The sequence below is a fragment of the Delphinus delphis genome, chromosome 16 (assembly GCF_949987515.2).
Source record: "Delphinus delphis chromosome 16, mDelDel1.2, whole genome shotgun sequence".
In the NCBI taxonomy this organism is placed as follows: domain Eukaryota; kingdom Metazoa; phylum Chordata; class Mammalia; order Artiodactyla; family Delphinidae; genus Delphinus; species Delphinus delphis.
The window spans coordinates 80,401,615-80,413,967 of NC_082698.1; the positions used below are offsets into that span (position 1 = coordinate 80,401,615).

The 12,353-nt window shown below is 42.5% G+C and overlaps 1 protein-coding gene across 2 annotated transcripts in view; it reads left to right on the forward strand.

Annotated features, from left to right (window-relative positions):
• PCNX2 (pecanex 2) overlaps positions 1–12,353 on the forward strand; it is a 274,216-nt gene that overhangs the window by 174,996 nt on the left and 86,867 nt on the right. For both annotated transcript variants that reach the window (XM_060035057.1, XM_060035058.1), the window contains one exon: positions 7,121–7,229. In XM_060035057.1, coding sequence (XP_059891040.1) covers positions 7,121–7,229 — 109 coding nt within the window. The remainder of the gene's footprint in view (positions 1–7,120; positions 7,230–12,353) is intronic.

The window sequence follows — 12,353 nt, forward strand, 5'->3', positions numbered from 1 at the left end:
TCATCACGGTGTCAGTTCAGACTTAGCATTCTCATTTAAAATTCCCTCTTTGGTTTTGACTGTTAGAGATTTTTCCTTCTTTGGAGTTCAAATATTAATTATATTTTCTTACAATTTTTTAGATTATGTATGATATTTTTACAGTGGGATGGTAGCCCTTCTGCATTACCATGCTCCCTGAAGCCCATCAATACTTTGTGTATTATATAGTGTGTTACATAACAGGCTCCCGACACACATTGTGTATCGAGATAGAATCCATTTCTCACCTTCTGAAATACGATTGTGTAACCACTGCCTGAATACGTTTATTTAACTTACACAATTCTAACTCATATTGTCAGCCCCATTTGAGAATATTTATGTTTTAAAGCTAATATCCCCAAATTTATCAGCTTTGCTGTTAGCAGCCAGTTATTCTATGAAAGTAGTGCTCCCCCTTCCCTAAAAAGTGGTATCCCACTTTCGAAATGTCACTAGCTTTACTTTTTCCATTCCTTCTCGAACATTTTTTTTACTCCCCAAATCCCTACCTGTGCATCGAAATGTCTGACAGTTTTCCCCAATTCTGTTGTTCCTACCTTTCAATCCCTCAGCTGGGCTCCCACCTGAATTCATCGTCTTGTTGCCCCTTGAACCTGCAAACGTCTTCGCATCTGTTTACCTCCTTTCCAAGCACTCTGGTCTCTGCTCCCTCAGCGTTCTCTCTCGTTTTGAACTCAGTTTACCTTTAATCCAACAGCCAGTCTCTGGGACTCCTTTCAGCCTTGCCTGCCTCTTCAAGTTCGAACACTGATAATCACAAGTTGCATATTTTTCCGAGAGAAAAAAAAAAAATTCACTGACTTTGACAACAAAATGCAAAAAAAAAAAAAAAAGTGGCAAATGATAGAGCTAATCTGGGAGACTAGTGAGGCTGGAGCAATAGGATAAAAGGTAGTGATTGGGATTGGGGGGGGAAATTACAATTTAATCAAATGGAATAGCGTATGGGCAGCTCCCTAAGATAGTGCCCAATATAAGAGCATTCAATAAATGGTGAGTTATTTCATTGGGGCAGGAGGGAGGAAGTCCCCAGAGAAAAGCTGGCCTGTGCTTTCTTTCAGAATGTATCAATATTAGCAAGGAAATGTGTTAGAGTCATCCTTATTGGGTGACACTTCTGTTAAGATAGTTTGTGAATTTATGCAAATTGCATTTCCTACCTAGAGCAGAGATACAACAGCATGTCTAGGCCTGATTGAAAAGATATTTCTAAAAAGGGTTATTTGAAGCGAGAGTATTTATGTTGTCTTTCTTTGGGAAACAGCCAGAATTATTCCACTGTGAGTTCCTGTCGTCTTTTCTGAGTGTTTTCAGCGAAAAAGACCCCAATGATTTTCTTTTCTCATATAGTCATACTTGGGTAGTTGGGGAAGTTTTTCATGCTTTAATAGGCATATTAAAGCATAAAGTGCTGAGATTTAAGATCTTAGCAGCAGAACATTAGGAATGAGTTAAGCTTCAAAAAAACAGAGACCTCGAACTGTCTAAGGAGATGCAAGTTCACAGCTAATGGAAATGGATTTCTATTTAAAGTACTTCAATGTGTACATGTCAATCCCAAACTCACACACTGCTATATATAAAACAGATAGCCTACAAGGACCTACTGTAGAGCACAGGGAACTCTGCACAGTACTCTGTAATAACCTACGTGGGAAAAGAATTTGAAAAAGAATAGATACATGTATCTGTATAGCTGATTCACTTTGCTGTACACCTGAAACTGTTACAACATTGTTAATCAATTCTACTCCAATATAAAATAAAAATTAAAAGGACTTCAGTGCAGTGCTGTGCCGCACGTGGCAATGTTAGTGTTGTTTCCATTCACTCATCTTGAGTGTGTTATTAATTTATACACAATGGCCTAACACGGTACGGAAAGCGCCTCCTGTAATGCTTCTCATTAATGATCAATATTTAAGCTTCCTTTTGTGCTTAGACATCAAGTTTTGGATACCCACAAATTTTTCATTTTTTTTTCATCTGACTTAGCCATAGAAGAGAAGGAAGACGTGTAAAGGGAAAATCTGAAGTTGAGTCTTTTAACGTGGCGCACACCTCCCCCCACTTTTAGGAATAAAATAGGTCAGCCATGTCCATCTTCTTGGAGGCATCCATTCTTAAGAAGCACAGGTAACCCAGCAGCCTGCCTTGCTGAGACAACTTGAATGTCACTGGGCTTGCTGGGCGGTGTCATCTTTCATTCATTGGGCGTTTGTACTGAAAAGGGCATTCAGGGATAGGTCGTAGCCCTCCATCACTGTGTACATGGAGAGAGAAGAGGTCCCCGATAGTGACAAATCCGGCAGCTCCGATTTGTCACCTTCTCACTTGTGACCCTGCCCCATTGCTGTCAGCAGGAAGGTGTAGGTAGAGGAGGCCTTTCCTCAGCTGCTTCCTGCTGCTGTCCTTCCAGGAAGGCTCCTGGCCTCAAGGAGACATGGTAAGGTTGGGAGGTAGAAATGTCTATCACCAGGCAGAGAACCAGGAATTTCAACCTCTGGGTTTAGGGGCCAGTGACTCACGGTATGCCCTAAGCAGCCCACTTAGCCTCTCTGAGTCTGGTTTCCTCCTCTGAAAAATAAGAGGTCCTGGTTTTAGTTAAGTTTCAGTTGCTTAGAGGAGGGGCCCTAGAATTTCCTGACTGTGAGCAAATACATCCTCAAAATAAGATATCCACCTGCCCTAACATGTATTTATTAAACTCCGCACTTGACAAAGATGAAGTCACTTAATGCTCAAAATGACAGTGTGGGGAGGATCTATTATCAGCCCCGTGATAGGTGCCAGCTGGGATTGAAACCCAGGCAGCGTGCCCTCAGACTCATGCTCTGTGCTGTGTTGACATCTGACACATCCCCAGCACATCCTTTTTCTGGTGGGCTTCCTGGAGGATCATTAAATTACGAGTTGTGGAGGAATCATTGGTATGTAAAGAACTAGCATTGGGGAGATCTGGCTTCAGTGATTAAGAACAGCAGAGTCTATTTGATGAGCTACATATTGAACATCTTTTGCAAAGCTTGTATCTTATTCTTCACAATGTTCATAAACAAACAAAAAACGAGGCCAAGAGAGACATAGGAAAAGAGCAAAGATACCTGGGGCCTTGGCTGCAATTAGAGCATGAGAGCACATGTGTCTGATTACTGGTTTTGCTTATGTGTAAATGCAAGTCGCTGTGCTAAGCAGAAAATAATTGTAATATGTTCATTTACTCATAATGCAGCAAAGTTGAACTTGTTAGTGCTTTAAACTTTCAGATGAGGCTTTCCCTGGGGCTGCCTGTCTGACTGTAGTTGCAATGCCTGGACCGACTTATCAGCTTTTCCAGGAGGCGGCTTAACAGCCTCCCAGAATATAGTCATACACTGAAAACCCAACAGGAGTAACTTTCCAAAACCCGTGATTCATTTTCAGGGCAACTAGGGGGTCATAAATCACATAAGATCATCTTGCTTATGCTTGGCAATTTTCACCTAGGCATGAGTCACAGGACTAATTCTTAATAAGCAGACTAAGAATTCTTAGCAGTGTTGTGACTAGAATATTTCAAATCCAGAGGCATTTGCCTGATGGAGTTGGGTTAGGGCATAAAGGAGCAAGTTAGTACAAAAGAGTCCACCCCCACTTCTCAGGACTTCTGCTTTCCATGGAATCTAGAGTCACGTGTTTGAACGTCTTCTGTTTTGTAATTAGCTTGCTGCTCCTCTGGTTGAATTAATGGTGCGAATGAATGGAAATGATATTGGCCTTTAAAGGAAATCATATCTTTTAAGAGAAGTGAGTCAAGAGTTTGAGTCCAGGGCTTCCCTGGTGGCGCAGTGGTTGAGAGTCCGCCTGCCGATGCAGGGGACGCGGGTTCGTGCCCCGGTCCGGGAAGATCCCACATGCCGCGGAGTGGCTGGGCCCGTGAGCCATGGCCGCTGGGCCTGCGCGTCCGGAGCCTGTGCTCCGCAACGGGAGAGGCCGCGATAGTGAGAGGCCCGCATACTGCAAAAAAAAAAAAAAAAAGAGTTTGAGTCTGTGTTAGGCCTGTCTGCCCAAGTCACCTATGGACTGGTGGGAAATAAGGTGGTAGGGAGTGATTTTTCTAAATTTTTATTTTATATTGGAGTAGAGTTGATTAACAATGTTGTGTTAGTTTCAGGTGTACAGCAAAATTATTCAGTTATACAGATACATGTATCTATTCTTTTTCAGATTCTTTTCCCATTTAGGTTATTACAGAATATTGGGCAGAGTTCCCTGTGCTCTACAGTAGGTCCTTGTTGGTTATCTATTTCATATATAGTGGTGTGTATATGTCAGTCCCAAACTCCCAATTTATCCCTCCCCCACAACTTTCCCCTTTGGTAACCATAAGTTTGTTTTCTAAGTCTGTGAGCCTGTTTCTGTTTTGTAAATAAGTTCATTTGTATCATTTTTTAAAATTCTACATATAAGAGATATTATATGATATTTGTTTCCCTGTCTGACTTACTTCATGTAGTATGAACATCTCTAGGTCCATCTGTGTTGCTGCAAATGACATTATTTCACTCTTTTTTATGGCTGAGTAATATTTTTTACATATATATATATATATATATATATATATATATATATACACACACACACACACACCCCACACCTTTATCCATTCATCTGTCCATGGACATTTAGGTTGCTTCCATGTCTTGGCTGTTGTAAACAGTGCTGCTATGAACATTGGGGTACCTGTATCCTTTCAAACCATGGTTTGGGAGAGGACTAATCTTTATGTGAACCTAAGAGATACAGCCTCAAGCTGACATAAGAGAGTTAACTACTCTTCTCTCAACTGTCAGCATCTCAAAAGCACTGGCAGCTGTGGAGTCCCATCCAGATCCAGGGTTCAAGAAGCTTAAACCAACCGCAGGATTAAAACTGAAGTGGCCTTTTTGAAAGAACTCAGAAGCCAGTTGAAATCAGGTCTCTGGTGGGTGTCAGTGAGATAGAGGGAAGAAAGTGAAAAGGTACTAGGAAAAAACCATTTGTTTTTCTTTCTCAGAATTCACATTCCTTCGCAGTTCTTCTGGTCCGATCACATCATCTTCCTCCATTTCACCCCCTTTTTTTTTTTATACTCCCTTCATCCTCCCTAATGTCTCTATTTCTTTCCTCTCCCTCTCGCTCTCTCCTCTTTCTCTTTTTCTCTGTCCCCCTTCCCTTCCCTTCTCTCTGCCTCCGATTCTTCCCTGCTGGGTTTGTGACTAGGGTCCCCAGAGGACACATCTAGACCCCAGGCTTCTATACACAACCAGATGCCAGTCACTTCTTAAGAACTCCAAGTTAAAAAACAAAAAAAAACAACTCCAAGTTTGCTGTGCCTTTGAGAGAACGTTTATCCTTGGTTCATCTTCTGTAGCCAGTCCAAGGATGTTTACAGTTATTCTCCAAACCCAGGATATGGATGAGAATGTGGTGAGACAAGAATAGTGAGAGGAAGACTTGGAGAGGATTCTAATCAACCTCATTTTTCCCTCATGACACTTTCATGAAACAGTTCAGGATAACCTCACCTTTTGTTCCAAACTTACAAGACTGACCTTTCACTGAAAGGCTAAGTTACCTTGATTCCTTGAACCGTTCCTCAGTGGTCCCGTTTTCCAGCCTTTGTCTTTTTTCATTGTGGTCTTCTGATGTTCTGTGTAACACCTACTGAGCCTAATTAAGAATTCTATCTTTTTCTCTTTTCACATCATGGCTCTGGTGAATGTATTTCACGGTCTCGTATGCTAACCAGTCTAGGAACAAACATATCATGCCATTTGAAGTTTCCGTGATTATGAAATATTACTCAGCCATAAAAAAGAATGAAATAATGCCATTTGCAGCAACATGGATGGACCTAGAGATTATCATACTAGTGAAGTAAGTCAGACAGAGAAAGACAAATATTATATGGTATCACTTATATGTGGAATCTAAAAAAAAAAAAGATACAAATGAACTTATTTACAAAACAGAAACAGACTCACATAGAAAACAAACTTGTGTTTACCAAAGGAAAGGTGGAGGGATAACAGATAGGAGATTGGGATTAACATATACACACTACTATATATAAAATAGATAACTAATAAGGACCTAATGTATAGCACAGGGAACTCTACTCAATATTTTGTAATAACCTATATAGGAAAAGAATCTGAAAAAGAGTGGATATATGTATATGTATAACTGAATCACTTTAAACTGTACACCTGAAACTAACACAACTTTGTAAAACAACTATGTTTCAATAAAAAAAAAAAATGAAGTCTCCATTATGGATGAAGAGTGAATGTCAAGTTCCGAAAGCTTGTTGGTAGGATACTTCCTGACTGCGTCTAGCAGTGACAGCTGTAGAATTTCACATCTGGGGTCCATCAGTCACTTCTCTCCACAAGCAGGGGTCTACAGCCGGGGACCCTCTCCATCCTCCTTGGCACATTCATAGTCTGGATCTCCAGCGCAAACCACTGAGCATGTTTCCCTTCATGTTCATCCTTAGGCCACATAAGGTCTCTTCTCTCCATGCACTACTTCTCTCCAGAACTCAGCTTTCTCCTGTGCAGGCTTGTCTAGCAAATGCAACGGCTCCCATATCCTATCTTGGCTTCTAAAGCGCTTTGTAACTTGCAATGTTACAAAGCGGTATGGGGCGATTTTCTCCAGCAAGAGTGGCTGAAGAGGAAAACTGAAATCCATACACAAAAACTTGAACGATGTCCATCGCCATGGGGTTTTGTACGAATCTCCTGAAAGACCCAATATGAAGAAGGAAGGACCAAGCTGTGAGTGTTCCTCTAAGAAACACCATATTTATGGGCTGAAATCATTAACCTGGTGAAATTAACCACACAACATTACTTCTGATCATCTTGTTGCTGTTTGAAAATATCCTTAAACAGCTGCCTTGCTTATGGGGCGAAGGAAGGTACGAGTAAGAGGACAAGCAATAGTCTCATTGCCCCTTCCTAACTTTAATGCAGGCACTTTGACTGTGACCCAGCTGTCACTGTGGTTGTCATCACTGATGAATCTCTGTCTCTTCTTTTGCTTTCAGCTCGGGGACCTGCTCCACAAGCTACAGTTCGTCATGACCTACATGGCTCCCTGGCAGATGGCTTGGGGTTCCTCATTTCACGTGTTTGCTCAGCTCTTTGCAATTCCTCGTATCCTTTCTGCTTCTGTTTTCACCTCCGAGCTGAGATTCACATTTTACCGATGCAAGCTTTTCACTGAACTCTGGCAGTAAAAGGGTTTTAAAGTCTTTAAGATCACATCTTAATGGGGACCCGGGGAGGCACTGTGGATTCCCTTTAGGTACTTAGCCTTCAAAGAAATTTCTTAATTTGGAACTCTTCCTGTTTCTTAATGCGTATTCAGGCATGGCTTGATTTCTTCTGATTTTTCCGTTTCCCATGACCAGATCTCCGTTAAGAGATCATGTCTTTTAAATGGAAAGTCACCGCTTAAATGATTTGGTTGACTTGTGCAAAACAGTGCAAACTGATTTGCTGTTATCAAACTTTGTGGATAGGATTGATATATTATTATCGATCATATAACATTATATTATAATATAGTTTGGTTATCTTATACGTAAGGAATGTTTAAAAACCCAGAATTGGGCACAAACAGAATTACGCAAATATTTTTGAAGACAAAAAAAAAAAATTTACGGTTTTGTTATCATTAGCCAAGGAGCCTAATTTTATCATTTGTAGTTTTGTTTGGTTTCTTTGTCTATTTTTAAGTGTTTCCATAATGATAATTAGTTTTAATTTACTTCAAAACAACTTGACATCCTCCTTCTAAAGATCACTTTGACACAGACAGCTAAATTGTATGTGCGTGTGTGTCTGCGTGATGTGTTTGGAGAGAGGGAGAAAGAGAAAAATCAAGAATACTTTTGAAGAGAGAGAGATTAAACAGAAATATTCTTTTTTTTTCTTTTTTAATTTTTGGCCGCATTGGGTCTTTGTTGCTGCGCGCGGGCTTTCTCTAGTTGTGGCGAGTGGGAGCTACTCTTCGTTGCGGTGCGCGGGCTTCTCATCGTGGTGGCTTCTCTTGTTGCGGAGCACGGGCTCTAGGCACGCGGGCTTCAGTAGTTGTGGCACGTGGGCTCAGTAGCTATAGCTTGCAGGCTCTAGAGCACAGGCTCAGTAGTTGTGGTGCACGGGCTTAGTTGCTCTGCGGCATGTGGGATCTTCCCGGACCAGGGCTCAAACCTGTGTGCCCTGCATTGGCAGGCGGATTCTTAACCACTGCACCACCAGGGAAGTCCCCCCAGTGAATTTATACTTTCTGAATTTGTATTTCCCGAGATGTGGTTCAGGGACTCCTTAGATCAGAATCCCTGGAGGAGCTTGTTTAAAAAAGTAGATTCCTGGGGTCAGCACATACTTTTAAAATCACATTTTGCGGGGAGGACCCTGGAATGTCCATCTTCACAAGCCTTTCTGGGATTCTCATCCACTGATGTGTGTGAAGCGCAGTTCTTGGCTGGCATCCACTGGGGGTGCTGTGAGCCGGTTTTAATGGCCAAACAGAGCTTTCTTTCCTGAAGGTTGCATAAGGCTCCTGAAGACAGTTCTTAAGGAACCCCTGGGTCTCAACTTTGGGTACAGGGATAGAAACAGACATGGGATATTCATTGTGATAATACATTCTAGATTTTTAAAAAATGCTGTCCTTCCAACTTATTTTTTTTTTTTAAATTATTAAGCATACCCAGAGCTGTCCTCACAATGCACATTGTTCCGTGTTCCTGTTCTTAGACCTGCACTGATATTTGTAAAGTGTTTCACGGTTACTTGGAGGAACAGGCTCAGGAAAAATGATCACAAAAGCGTGAGCTTGCGTATCACCCCTTTCCTATAACGTTTTCTAGAATGCCAGTCATTTTAGTTTTTCTAAACGGAATCCCTTAAAACAGAGCGAGATGAAAGAGTGAGGGGATTTTTGTTTATTTCTGGTGTGTGTCTCGGGTATCCTGTCTAGAACTTAAAGCCTGTTTATTAGATGAAAATGATGAGATGGGTGTAAATTTGCAGTTGAGGAGTTGCACTAAGAACTTAAAACTTGAAGTGGTGGTTCCCAATTTTATTCTAACTTTGGTCTCACATAGATCTGTAGCGTTTCTTGTGGCCCCTTTATGCCTTGTTGGATGAGTCCGGGAATACTAATTACTCCTGTAGTTCCGTAGCCGAATTAAAACTGTTCTGGAAGCTGTAACTTTCAATTACCTGACCTTTATGTGTGTCGAGGGGTCACACACAAGCACATGGTATCTGGCGCTTAAGATCTCCGCTAAGGATAAAGGCAGCCCTGGGGTCCATCTCAGACTGAATGCAGCGGGCGTTAAATCTAAGCACTTTCGCGATGGATGGACTGGTTCTCGTGAGAAATTGAACACATCTGAGATGCAGACTTCATTGGGCATTTAGTTTTAGAATACATTTGATCCCAGTGCTTTGTGCCTAAAACTGTTCCCGTCAGTGAAACCCACCTCCTGCCTCTGCTAAGTTATAGACCCTTCGAGCTGGCTGTGGAGCCTGACCACTGCAGTTGTGTGATGGCTTCCAGGGCTTCCAGCGCCCCTACCCCATCACCCAGAGACACTTCCCCATCCTGCATCAGTTGTGAAGGTAGCTATTTGCTATGTGGGGCCCAACATCATACCGTGCAGAATGTAATGAGCTCGTTTAAGAAACCAGATATAGGGGCTTCCCTGGTGGCGCAGTGGTTGAGAGTCCGCCTGCCGATGCAGGGGACACGGGTTCGTGCCCCGGTCTGGGAAGATCCCGCATGCCGCGGAGCGGCTGGGCCCGTGAGCCATGGCCGCTGAGCCTGCGCGTCCGGAGCCTGTGCTCCGCAATGGGAGAGGCCACAACAGTGAGAGGCCCGTGTACCGCAAAAAAAAAAAAAAGAAACCAGATATATATGCCATCAAGACAAGGCCATCAGGTTCTTAAATGCCAGCCCTGGATCTTGACTAATTTTGAAATGTTAATGAGTTTATCACTCTATTAAGAAGCTGTGGGTTCCATCCTGGCTTTGAGAAGGGGCTAATTTGCTCCATTTTGGAATTGAATCAACTTTCAGGCCAGCGGGGCCCTGTTTATTAAATTGCTTTTTCCAGTCCTAGCATGTTTTCTCCCTCGGTAGTCTCTGTCAGTTTCTGAGCTTGTAACCTCCAGGGAAAGATAGGCATGCTCACCCTTTTAATATGTGTAGAGACCATGCAACACCATTGTTTTCTAATAATTAGACAGGCTTAGCTGTGTTAGCTCTGTTAAATGTGCGTATTGGAAAGGCCGCTCTCTATTTGGTATATCCTTTCGAGCTTCCAGTTATTTTTTTTAAGTATTAACGTTGATATTTTCATTTTAAATGTACTCAGGTAAACTTGAAGCTTTTTAAGGAGTCTCCGTCTAGCCCTTTGGCCCACCTCTTGGCTCTCAAAAAATAAAGAAGGCTGCCTATTTCTCGGGACTGCCTTAGCCATTACAGTCACGATCTTGCGTATTTCCCCAAGAGCGCTATATTCCTTTTCTGATCTCCCCTAAATAAACTAACCTTTGAGGCCATCTATTCACTTCTGCCCTACCTCTGACCTGTTAAGCTTCATTTCCTTTCCTCCCAAATTTGAACTTCATTTACAGGCTAGCAGTATTTTCCTCGTTTCTTAATTTCTGGATAACTGTTTCTGGCATTTAAAAAACGGATAACATAATCTTTGGGGAAACGTTTAGAACCCAAAAGAACGGCAGTGCCGGCCCACGCAGCCTCCTACCCAGCCCCAGTTCCACTTAACTTTGTCCTGGATCTTCTGCAAACCCCACAGTGCCCCCTGTCACCTTCCCCTCACCCAACACCCTCCTCAGGAATCTCCCCTGTGACCCCGCTCTGCTTTCTCAGGTGTTTTCAGTACCGTCCTTCGATGGCATCTCCCATGAAGTTCTTTTTTTCTTCCTGTGACAAGGGAAATAGTTACACTGGTATGTTCTGTGGCAGAGGTATTTAGATCTTTCCAGCTTCCCGATGAGGAAGAAACTGTTGGGTGACGATAGATGTCACAGTAGCTCCTTATTCTGGAGTTCTGCATCTGAACCCAGGTCAAAATAAAAGGAATCGGAGTGAAATTGTAGCACAGTCGAGATCTTTTTGATACCCAGACAGTTCAACACTATTAATGGAGGATGTGTTATTTCACTTCTGAAGATGTTTGGAAATAAATAACAAATGGAAAAAAAAATGACACAGCTACCCCTGAAGGAAAACTCTGAGCTTAAATCTATGCAAATGCACTGGGAAGTGCCTGTAGACAAGCAAGGCTCCCTCCCTTCTTTGCGTTTACATGTAAGTGCGGCTGTGAGGGTCCCTATCACATAACTAAGCCCTGCCACTGATAATATGGGAAAGCCCTTCCATGCTCTGGTAGGTAATGAAACACAGAATCTTCCTATCTGTGACAGACATTTAGGCATTTCTTACTTTCTGCCAGAACTTTTTAAACATGGGCTAAAAAACAAGACCTCCATTTGTGCAGCCACGTCCCCTTCCAGGTGGGAAAATCAGCCTTGTAGGAGATCAGGTCAGACCTGCAGCAGAACCCTCCCAGCCCTCACCCTGAAGGACAAGGAACCATGTGCATATGTAAAACCTGGGCTGTCTGGCCCCCCCGCTGACCTCTGCCACCTCTGGCTTTAACAAATCAAAGGCCCCGTGATTGACAGCCGGGAGAAGTTCTCCAATGATGGAGTGAGCCTGGGGAGGGACCAGCCCTTCTGGCACCTCCCCCAGATTTCCAGAGATCAATTAGTTGGGCTTAAGCCCAAAGTGAGGGCCATACTAATTTTAATATTGAACAATTACATTTCTGATCAGAGTGTGTGAAACTGAGGCATGCCAAGAAGTGGGAAACCCGTACCGAGTGCCAGGGTGGTGGCTTAGCCCACGGCATGCTGGGACGTGAGTACACATTTTTAGCTTATAAACCAGACATGAGTTGAATCGAGCCATTGGTGTTCAGTGTATGATAAAAAAGATACGTATTTTTGAACAGTGGGAAAAGATTCTTTGAGGAATAGAGATGCTATCTTCCCAAACAATGCTATTTATTTACTTTCCAAGTGTAATTTACTTTTAATTATTTATAAAGCTGCTTGATACCTTAGTAAATGTACCACAGTGTGTTTGGTTCAGCTAACAATATCTCAGTAAAAAGAAACTGTTCTTTTCAAATCTTAGATATTAAATCTTTGCCACGAATCATGCTGAGACTGCTGGGA